At 42.7% G+C, this 12,131-nt stretch overlaps 1 protein-coding gene across 1 annotated transcript in view; it reads right to left on the bottom strand.

Moving 5' to 3' along the window:
• USP4 (ubiquitin specific peptidase 4 (proto-oncogene)) overlaps nt 1-12,126 on the bottom strand; it is a gene marked incomplete at its 5' end in the record, with an annotated part of 42,020 nt that extends 29,894 nt beyond the window's left edge. Inside the window, 5 exons of the mRNA XM_010131366.1 lie at nt 6,479-6,540; nt 6,725-6,870; nt 7,997-8,123; nt 11,613-11,743; nt 12,045-12,126. Of these exons, the coding sequence (XP_010129668.1) occupies nt 6,479-6,540; nt 6,725-6,870; nt 7,997-8,123; nt 11,613-11,743; nt 12,045-12,126 (548 nt within the window). The remainder of the gene's footprint in view (nt 1-6,478; nt 6,541-6,724; nt 6,871-7,996; nt 8,124-11,612; nt 11,744-12,044) is intronic.
• Between the last annotated feature and the right edge of the window lie 5 nt (nt 12,127-12,131).

Genomic DNA, 12,131 nt, shown 5'->3' with positions numbered 1-12,131 from the left:
TGCTGACACTAAGTGCAGCTAGAAGATTCTTCAGAACTTCAAAATGTGAGTTTATTTAGAAAACACAACAGCTTATCAACATTACAGACTTGCTTAGCCTCACAAAGAGCAGAACAGGTTTTCAGGGTGACAGTCTCACTTCTCCTTAGCTATGTTGTTAATGCAGCTTCCAACTCACTTCTAACGTCAACTTTGGCTTCCAAAAAGCATTGCTTGTTTCCTACAGACAAGAACCCCTTTACTACAGTACTTTCTGTGATATTAACACAGCGCAACCTATCCTGAACACCTCTTCAGTGCACAGGACGAGACACTCATACCCTTCTGAGCCGGGAACTCTGTACTTCCCTCTGGCCATTCTTCCCTCCTCCTTTCGCTCTCAACACTTCTGTCTGGTTCAGCTGCTCACAATCACCTCCAGATTTTGTATGTATAAACAATCTCTACAGTTTGTACTATACTGGCTAGTCTGGAGTCTTAAACACGTTAATACAGATTTGACACAACATGTATACACCCACCCACACCCATGGAAAGACAAACTATGTCCCAACCCAGGAACAACACCTGAACCCTGCACTCCGGGTTAGCAAGTCTTTTACCATCTCACAGAAACAGCTCAAATGCTGGCAACGCCTCACTGCAGTACAGACATCTCATCCATCCAAAACAAAAAGAAGAAATGTAGAAAGATCAACTCGGAACACACTCTAAGCCACAGAGCACACTTTTACTTGAGGTTTGTCTGCCAAGATATCTGGCAAACGAAGGAACATGGTTAAAAAGCAGCCACATTTTTTAATTATTTAGAAAAGCTTTATTAACAATTTCACTTATTGAATTCTTGCTCTCCAAGGGAAAAAAAAAAAAATCCATGCTGCTCCAAGAGTAACTTAGGTAAAAGACTCAACCTGAGTTTAGTGGAAATCTTTGCTCTGTGCTTTGCTAGATTTCAGCTTCATAGGGAAGTGGAATTTAGATAATGTATTCAAAACTAAATGAAACATGACACGACCCTTCAAGAAAGAATGTCTTGAAAAAAATTAAGTATTCTCAATAAAACATGAGAACTAGCTGGAGAATATTCAAGCATCAAATTAAATTTCAAACTACAGCTTGTAAGCCTATTAAGTATTTACGCATTTATATGAAGATAACATACAAAAGGGAAGGAAACCAAGTAAACTTCAGAACTGATGATGACTGATGTGAAAGGAAAGCACAGAGCAATTATAAATGCATTAATATGGAGCAATGCCAATAAATCAAGAAAGCAGTTGAATTTAGCTTACTAACTCATTAAGTAGCTTACTCTTCAAGTAACAAAAAAAGCTTCATTACCTCTCTTTAAATATAAATCCCTTTAAATAGGTAAAAAGCTTTGTGAAATAACCCTTGAAAGCAGGAGAAAGAAAAAGAAAACTTAGCAAATACAAACGATCCAGTCCAGCCTGCCACCAGCCCGCTCACATTTGACAGGAAGTAATGACATGCCACAGAGTAAGCACCAAAAAGAAGAAAAGGTTCCCTGGACTGTCAACGTATATTCAACATAAATATCTAGACTCGGCCATCTCAGGAGGAGTCTGAACTGCAGGATACAGGAAGACAGCAGGTACCATGGCAGATGCATGGCTCAATATGCTCTCCCCTTACAGGGAACTTTTTTTTTTTTTAACTCCTCCTACAAGCATCTCCTACTGCCCACACTAAGAGGCAGGCTCCTGGACACACCTGGTCCAGATCCATACAGCCTTCCTCTTTATTTGTAACAGTACAAGCACAATTCATACCCATTTTTGGAGTTATCAAGGCAACTGCTGTACAATATTAGCAATTTGAAGACAAAACGGCATAGAAAATACCACTGAGTCTAACAGGAAAGTATTTACTGACCATCATCATCTGCTGTTATCATACGTCTATGGAAGGATGAGTTCTCAGCTTTTTCCTCCTTCCATTTCAAACACAGAAGTTTAAAGCCCAATCTTTCTACCCACCTTGCCTCACATGACACAGCCACCTTTGGTGTAGAAAGGTCTGACGTTAGTCCAGCAGGGCTCGTTACAACCCAAAGACATTAAAGCACAGAGGCAGTAAAGGAGGGTGACTTGGACCTCTGAAAAGACCTTACTGCCTGCCCGGTAAGCTATGAAAACCCTCAGCAACTGTGCTGGGAGCCCATCAATCTTGACATCGTAAAAGAACTCCGCCTGAACTTACTTAACACAGTGCTTAAAACGTACGCACTGCGTCCTCACGATTGTAGGACAAGAGCTCAAATATTGTTGACAAACATGCTAAAAATCCTGGATGGTGGCAAACCTGAGCAGGCCTTTGTCAGTATCAGACAAGGGGCTACTGAACCATATTTGCAATTTATCAATAGACTTAAAAATGCTATCGACAAACAACTAGAGGATTCTGATGCTCATGATATTGATACGGGGTCTGTCAGTAAGTGAAGAGCTGTTACACTGTTAGAGGACACGTGGGGGTGCTGTCGGGAGCATTCGCCATGGGGGCGAGCCAGGAGGGGAGGCCAGTGATTGACAGAGCAACAGGCGGCTGGAGCACAGGGATACAGGTAACCAGACGGGCCGAACAGCGGGAAAGCGGACAGTGGGAAGTACAGGGAGAATAGATACAAAAAGAGACAGGAGCTGGTTCTGGCCGGACTAAGTGACTGACAGCCCTCCAAGGACACCCCAGGGACGGACTTGCTGGAACTGCGCGTGCTCAGGGGAGGAGGACTAGTTACTTTGTCCCTGGAGCCCCCTGCACATGACCACCGGGGAGAACGGAGCATGCACAGCTCATCTGCATGGGGAGCACGGAGTGGGCGGGGAGTGGCTGTTGCATATGCATGGGATGATCAGGTAACCTGTTTAGTATCTATCAGTTCTGGTTATAACAAGAGAGGTTTGCCTTCAGCCGGTGTGCATGACTTCGGAGGAAGGATCCCCCATGCATCCGGCACCGCATTAAGCCTACCTGCCTTCCAACCTCCTGGGTTGTGGGGTTTATTTTTTGCGAGTCAATATAATCCTAAAACAGTTGGTAGTCAAGAATACTAACGAATATTGTCAAAAAATATTACATCCTACAAGAAACCCCATGCTGACCAACATGATAGATGCCTGCAGTCGAGTGGGGACACACACATACGACAGTGCAGTGATGGCCCAGGCATTTGCTGCCATGACACCAGGGGCTCAGAACTGCTACGCCTGTGAGAAGCTGAGACATCTACGCCGTGACTGCCTCAAGAATGAGAATAAGAGTACAAATGAAGTCTAACGACCACCAAGCAGCAACCCCAGTAATGAAATTGGGCATACATGAAATTACAGATGATGTGATTGCAAAGTGGAGTTTGCAGTTGTTCTCATACGTGTGCTGGCCACACGCTGTGCGGAGGCAGCTTTAACCTCTGCTATACAGATAGTGCTGTCTGAGCACAGAGACGAGGCAGCTGTACACAACGAGGACCACGCTGCCTCCATGGGGATGCCCACAAGGGTCCGTTAACTACCGATGCCTCACCTCCAAAACAATCTATGCTGGGGACGTTGCAGATTCAGACATCAATCACTAGTCTACTGTCAGTGTGTATATAATCTAAATTAACATTTTCTTTTAATTTTCCCCTTGATTCATCATGATGAATCGCACTTGGACAGAAGGGAACGCTGATTCTGCCCTCGAATGCCCACAGAGTGCATTGTCAGTTGTCTTAATCATAGTAGCTCTAATGAGGCCTCAATTCTAACTGTCTGTGTTTTACGTGACGTCACGTTTGGTCTATTCGTAGAAGAAATAAGCCTGTTGTTTTAAGTGCACGTCTATCATTTCAGTCACTCGAGAATCCTTTGGATCTTTACTGGAAAATGATGTTTGTTACACGATTTGCGACAACTTAATGCTGTTCTCGATGACATGGGGGCCCTGCAGCTAGGGCTACCCTTTCCATCTATGATTCCAAAAAATTGGCATTTAACAGTTATTGATTTAAAAGATTACTTTTTTACTATTCCATTATCTGAGCAGGATGCTCCTCGATTTGCATTTTTGGTTCCATCAATCAACATGGCTGAGGCATGTAAAAGGTATCACTGGACTGTCCTTCCTCAGGGAATGAAACGTCCCACTATCTGTCAGTGGTATGTGCCAAGAGCTTTGAGCCCCGTGTGCAAACAGCTACCTCATGTTATGACTTATCATTATATGGATGACATCCTTGTAGCTGCAAGAGAAGAATCAGAGATGGCCCAAGCCTTATTGTTGATAACAACACAAGTTACCAGCTACAGCCTGCTAATAGCTCCACAGAAAATTCAGTGTAATTCACCCTGGCAATATCTAGGGTGGCATATCACTGCCCAGACTATTCAACCACAGGATGTGAAATTGGTCCCTAAGGTGTCCTCCCTCAATGATTTGCAAAAGTTACTGCGGTCAATTAATTGGATACGGCCACTGTTGGGACTAACTAATGAAGATCTTCACCCACTGTTTATGAAGGGGGACACCGCATTAAATTCCAAAAGGGAGCTGAATGCCCCTGCAAAAGCTGCCTTGCAAAAGGTGACAGCGGCGATTGCACAACGCCAGGTACAGCGATGTCACCCAGACCTACCTTTTCAGTTACTAATTGCAAACCCACCATTTCAACCTTATTGTTTGATTATGCAGTGGGACAGGACTGAAGCAGACCCACTGTTGATAACTGAATGGGTATTTCTATCGCAGTAATTTGCAAAGACCATAACGACTCAGGTCGAAATGGTCAGTGCACTGATCATGAAGGGCCGACAACGCCTGTTGACTCTGAGCGGCCAGGAACCTGCTGTTATATTTGTACCTGTCACTTTGTCCACGTTACAGTGGCTAGTGCAGGAATCACTATCGTTTCAAATAGCATTAGAAGGATTCCCTGGAGAAGTGCCAATTCATCCTCCTGGACAAAAACTATTAAATATTTTGACACATTTGACATTGTTGGACTGCCCCAAACACAAGATGTAACATCACGAATTCAAGAAGATACTGGGTTTTTTGGACTCAAACTCTTTACAGGATGGGGACTTACCTGATGGCTATTATATCTTGTTAAATTTGGAATCCTTACTGCTTTTATCCTTTTATATATATTGATTGCGTTGCCCTGTCTTTTACAATGTATTTGCAAATCTCTTTCAAAGTCTCTGGATGCTGCCTTTGTGGTTGAAAAACAAAAAGGGGGAATTGTTGGGGCATGGGAAAGGCTAACAACAGGCAAGAATAGAAACTGCCAAGGATGAAGATTAAAAACAAGCAAGAGATAAGGCAGCTGTGTTTAATGAAGCTGCTCGTTAAGAAAGCCGCGTGCTTGGCTGCATATAACCAATTAACAGATACGTTTGAGGGCATGAACATTGTAGCTATCCAATCACAATATGCATGATCAGAAGCAAATAGTATAAAAGAGATTGGCTTATTTAATAAATTTGTCTGCTTTATGCTTGCTATGTGAGTGCAGTCCATCAGTCTGTGTTGTGGCAACTGTCAACCAGTCCTCGATTGCGTATGCAATACGGATGTTTAGATGCTTTTCACACTGTACTCTTACAGAAAGTTCATTATAATCCCATGAACATTCCCAGATCCATTTACCAGTACTATAGCTTGGAACTATAGAACTGTTTCAAAACAGGTTTCACTGACTATTTGATCCATTCGTCAGGTTTAACACCAGTAAGGTCTCAATCTCACATGAGATTGTTTGGCAGCAAGCTCAATAAATTAATTGTATTGGACAGAAAAACATTTTTTTCATCCATATCAAATCTGATGGCCTACTCACACGAAAGGCCATCAGACTAGGAAAATCACAGGGTTTCATCTTCTGTAGCACGACTGGGTAAGAGCAGTTCTTTATCACTGCAGCAACTATTTTACACCATGCACTCTACACATACGTTATTTCATCAGTCTCTTGTCTTCTGTGAATTAGAGATTAGGGATAATACCTGTGTAGTATTTACAGGCTTCTAATTGTCCTGGGCAGCAGGGGTTGTTAAGCTATTTCTGTACCCTTTTTAAGGAAGAACTACCAAAGCTCTTCAGTATTCACTACAGGCAGCTTTGGAAATACATTCCAAAATCCTTTTCGATCCACAATGGTAGAAAACTGTTGTTTACTTTTTTCCCCACTGTGCAGTCTGCAGAGGTAGCTTTTTATGCAGCCTAGCGCAACACAAATAGCCCTTTCATCTGGTCAGCACTGCAGAAACCTAAGCTTACACAGCCTATTTGAAGTGGGCTTTAAAACAGACGACTGCAGCAACTACACAAAACCAACAGCAAAACCACTGAAGAACACTGACATTCAAGATTTTATCTCCTCCTTCAAACATCCAAACCAAAGAAACACGCAAAACAGGTGAATAAGCATGACAAAAGAGCAGAACCCACGGGAACATGCTTGCTTGCTTACTCTGCCAGGGTATAGTGTTCAGGCCATGTGCCATCTTCCTTCTTCACTTCTATTAGAACGATCTGAAAGAAAGTTCAAGCAATGAAGAAAGATAACTGCAAATCTGCGACACGCTTTGCAAAATCATTAACAAATCACGTCTTCAGTGTTTGTTCAAAGAACATAAAAGCAAGTGAAAAATAAATCATGTATCAGAGAAAGCAGCACATGAGAATCTAAACCAAACAAACAAGATATGTCCCTTACCTGGCCCTGAAAGAGCCCCGCATCTTGAACTGTACTATCCAGATTGCCGAGCCGCTCATAGGTGTTACCCAGATACTTGTTCCATAACCTAGTTTCCTTCTCGGCTGGGATATTAAACAGTTTTCTCATTTCTTTCTCGATGGAAGCTGTTCAGGAGGAAAAAAAACACCAAAACTCTTAGAGTGCTTCTGAGAAAGAACTGACAAACCAGACATTCAGCAAGAAAGTACATCACTGATCCTTCAAGATCCTTTGAGCAGAAAACTATCACAGAAGTTAAAATTGTTCATATAACTTGCCTAATACTTAGTGTGAAAGAATGAAAAACTTCTCTTTTCAGTCATATATTTCCTTGTCAAGCCCTCACACCACTAACATTCAGAACACATTGAGAACTTTCTGCCCAAAGGCCAACTTCTGTGAAACAACCATCATTTGAAAACGTAGTAACTGAAAACACTTCTGTCCTGAACCTATTGTCAGGCCATACATCAGCAAACTGAAAAGAAATTATGGTATATATGACAGCTGACATGCAACATTTTTCCAAGGGAAAATACAATGATACAAAGAGAACGAGACGGGTCAAACGCCATCAAGTACATTAGGAGTAGGAAGCGCCACTAAGATGTCTAAAATATTTGCACACTAGGAGGAAGGAACCGCTAGAGAACCAAAGACAGAACTGCTTTACAGCAGTGACATGAGTGTTTCTGAAGGACACAAAGTCAGTAAGCAGTGTGCTCCCCAAAGCTCTTAACCACAACTCCCCGTGCTGCACCCAGAATGACTGGCTGGAAGAAACTGAGGAGGTTCTTAGTCCAACCACTCAAAGCAGCATCAATACTGAACCCAGACCAGGCTGCTTGGGCTTATGCTATCAGATGCTCAAAATCTGCAAGGCAGGAGATTCCCTCACCCCTCTGGGCCCTGTTCAAATGACTGGCTGTCCTAATAGGGAAAATGTTTTCATTATATTCAGTTGGAATCTGTTCTGTTTCAATTTATGACTACTGTCTGTTGTTTTCTTGCCCTGTGACTCAGTAAAAGGCCTGACTCCACGTTCTCAGTAATCTCCTCACAGGCTCTGTGAGATCTCTCCAAAGCCGCCTCTCCTCCAGGCTGCATCTTCTCACACATCACACACTCCAACCCCAACTGTCCTGTTGGTCCCTACTAAACTTGCTCCAGTTTATCGACATCATTCTTGTTTTGGAGGGCACAAAATGTCTCTTGAGGTAGCATGAGAGAACAGCTTCATGAAATACTTACCAATGGTATCAACTCTGCTGAAGTGGCAGCTAATCACCTTGTCGGGATCGCTGCTCTTACACAGCTTCAACTCAAGAAGATAAACTTCAACCTTATAGTGCTTCGCAAACACACCATATTCCACCACCTGCAAACAAAAGGCAGATGCGATAAACAAAATAACACCCATTTAAAATGCTGAGCAGTCGTCTGTAAGAGACACTTATCTGAACATTCTAAGCCTTTAGGAGTCTTGCATAAACTGAACACTGACTTGCTCTCAAGTCCAGATTCAGTTACAACCTCTCTCAGTTTGTTTTGGGGTTTTCTTTTGTTTTTAAAATGTAAGAAATCCCTGTTCTTTCCATCCACAGCGCCAAGTTCCAAAGGTCCATCCCCACCTCTGAACCGATAGTGCTAGCTAATTACCTATGAAAAATATTTGATCACACCATCAGAGCACTCTAGAAAGAAATTATCTTTTGCCTCCGGTCTTTGGCTAAGCTTTACATAAACACAGAAACAAGCCTGGAACACTGGAGCAAAATCCTTTCTATCAGAAGCAAGACAAAGCATTACTTATTTGTCCTCATGGTATAGAGAATCTGCCTCATTACTCTCTCCTTGCAAAAACAAGTACATCAGAACTGGTTTTGATGACATTGCTTTATTTCTGAGTCATTTTCAACTCAATTTCGTATTTGAGAAAATACTCTAATAGGCCCATCTACACATTCCACTAACTTCCAGCATATTTTTAGAAAGGTTTTCTGTAAGACTAGATATCACTCCTCACCTACAGATCATAAAATACATTATGCCAGAAAGAAAAGCACATTTCAGAGGCCAGTTACAAGGTAACTGTGATGTAACTAGAGAAGAAAAAAAGAACACCCAAAACACACATCAATTCACTCCACAGTTCTTGGCATCTATAAAGCCTATCACACTGAGATCATGCTTCACTGAGCCAGCAGGTACAACTGTTAAGAAGCATTTGCTTTAACTTCTGGTCAGCCCTGAAGCAGTCAGGCAGTTGGACTAGATGTTCATCGCACGTCCCTTCCAGCTAAACTTTTCTATACCGTTCATGTGACACCAGACTTGCTGTGATCTACATCTGTACCCTTTTAGAGAAAAAGACTTTACCCAGCTTTGGAAAGAAACCAAGAAATAAGCCTAAGACTTACTGTGACAATGTGGCTAAATTACGCTTCTTTCTTCTTGGCTTTTATAGGGTTGTAGTAGATATACAAGGTGCTTTAAAGGTAAATAATTAACAAAGACATTTGGAAAGATCTGCAGTATTTTGCTGTTACAACAGAAAGAGAAAGTAAAACTCCCTGTTTAAACAGCTTCTTGACAGGCACATTAGACTACTTTAAAAAAAAAAATGCAAAGGAACCAACTGAGAAGTTCTCCATTTCTTTTTTCAGAAGGAATGTCTTTAAACAGGACTTCCTGTTCTCCAGTATTCTATAGTCAGAAACAAGTAAGAACCAGATTCAGAAATGGAAGAACTTTTTCCAAGAAGTTTCTGATCAGATCACTGTGTCTGCTGGGACAGATGAATGGCAAGAAGATCCTCTAATCACCTGCAGATGTCTTTTAAACAATGCCTGACCAGCTGGCTTGTTCTCTGTCAGAGAGCGAGCGATCCCAGCTCAGCGTGCATTCAGCTGCTGAGGAAGCGCACCGCTCAATATTCTGCACATTAATACCTCTGCAGCAAGACACTACAGAAGACTGCCCGAAAATACGGCTTGAGATTATCAAAAGAAACCTGAACCACAAATCAACCCAACCTAATCCTCTTGTACGCGTCTCTGATTATCAGACACATAGGGAAATACCAGCTTGTAAAATTACTAAGATGCCTGGAAATTACTTCCCAAATCCTACTTTTATGGTTATTTCGATGGCTGAATTACAGTTGATCCAGCTTTAGGACACGGATTAAAGCAATCAAGGACCTCAAGTTTAAGTGCTTTACTTCCAATGCTATCTGGAGAATACTGAGACCAGATACTGACCATGTTCTACTCAGGTGCAGTGCTGCAGCTTGCGTGTCCCACTGACCTTTCACTTTACATCTTTCGTAACACCCGACAAACGTACTATTTTGCTATATTTCAACAGTTTTTAAAATGTAAAAATCCACTTGTTCCCAGGCTAACAATAAACACAGACTGACACTCTCACAGCAATCCAAAACTTTAAAAATTTACTCTTAACTGGACCACAGTAACTTACATCTGTAAAACAACACTAGCTCTACGCTCTGGCCCTCGATAGTTACAGCGCTGTATAGTGGCATCTGACACCCCAGGAACAGGAGTCTGCTACAGTTAAGCCTGTCACCCAAGTGTTTCCTCAACAGCTTCCAAACCTCTTGTCCAACTTCTCAATTTTTCAGAAAAGGGAGTGTCTAATATCGTGCCAGGCTTTGTGAGAGCAGTTAGCCAGTTCAGGAATGAAAGCTTCCTCACCCAGAGAGGCACTGATCAGCAAGAGTTCTAGTTTTCCTTCTCAGTACGCATTTTCTATTCCTCATGACATATCTGTTTCTACTAAAACCACATCTCCTTTACATGCTGTAACTCTTCCCCACTACCCCCACTCCTGGTTTATACAGGAGTTTGGTCTACTCAGTAGCGTGAACCTGGGGTCACCTGGTGCACCCGAGGTCATTTACGCTCTCTGAAGTTGTCAGAATTTCTCACTGTACAATTTCTAGCCCACACTGAATGACAACATTCCAGTACCACTAATCAGCATCAATGGGCCTGCAAGAGAAGGACCTTGCTTCCTTTTACCATGCTGGTGCTATACCTTCCTGGGTCTTGCACACCTCGAAGCAACCCTTACTGTACCACACTGCTACTTAAACTTAAGCAGTATTAATTCTGTACGTTATCATCAACACTATTCACCTGGTGTAGTAATTAAGTCTTTATGAACACCAGAGACAGGCACTGCTCAACTTAGTCAGTGCTGAAACATAACATCAAAGTAAAAACAAAAACCTGTTTACCCATAAACAAGGGTTCAACAGATTCCCAAAGGAGCAACTTGTGAATTTCACCCGCCAGGACAGGTTTTATCCTCGGAATACATTCATAACTGCATTTGCCAAACAAAAATAAGACTCACAGAACAAAACCACAAATATGTTTCATGGTTTTGGAACCATAGAATTTTGGAAGAGAAAACAAGAACCACCGTAAATTCTGGAGAAAGTCCCCAAAAGAAAATTTGTTCTAATGCCTCATTCTGTCCCAAAAAATCAATAAGCTTGACTAACAACTTGCATTTTTCAGCAAAGCACAAACTATTCCATGCCACACAACAGCATTGCACCAGTCCAAACAACCATAATGTACAAAGTTAAGCAGAAGAAGGTTCATGGTTCTCACCCTTATAACCCATGGACCAACAATCGCTGAAGAATCAGGCGTTTTAACTGTAACACTGGGAGGTCATTCTTTCAGACAACAAGGCAAAAACATCTCACCTCATTATCTCCAAAGAGCTGCTGAGGATCCTGTCTTATTCACATCTAGCAAAATAAACATCACCTAAGCTCGGCAGAGATCAAATAATGAAACCAGGCTGAAAGCAACTCACCCGTACTTACCTTTCTCACAACAGGCTCCTGTCCATCCATGCAGCCATACCACGCTACTAGTTTATTCCAGGCTTCGGTGGGAACCATTACATAATCTAGCTCATCAATGAGGTGTTCTTTTAAACTCTGCGTTTTTGGATCTAAGAGGGAGACAGATGTAAGAAAGCACGGCTTCAAACAGAAGAATCCTTTCTCCCCAAGATCTACACACACAAGACCATGACGCTAAGAAATGCCAACACTCCCACGGGTGGGCAGAAACTGCACCAGCCTCCTCACTTACAGGGCTGCGACGGCTGCTTGTACCCTCCCAGAACACACGACTTCAAAAGCGAAAGCTACACAACGAGACGACTGCACACGGGAGATATTTACGGGCCCGGACTGCGACCCGAGCACCAGGCCCGCACCACCCGCCCCGCGCCCCGGGGCAGCCCTCACCGCTGAAGAGACCAGAGTTGTCGACAGGCCCGGGGAAGACGTCGATATCGCCCTCGTCGGACATGTCCCAGCTGTCGAAGCCCACAT

Source organism: Buceros rhinoceros, unplaced genomic scaffold, assembly GCF_000710305.1.
Source record: "Buceros rhinoceros silvestris isolate BGI_N320 unplaced genomic scaffold, ASM71030v1 scaffold522, whole genome shotgun sequence".
Taxonomy (NCBI): Eukaryota; Metazoa; Chordata; class Aves; order Bucerotiformes; family Bucerotidae; genus Buceros; species Buceros rhinoceros.
This window is presented reverse-complemented; position numbering and strand designations above follow the sequence as displayed.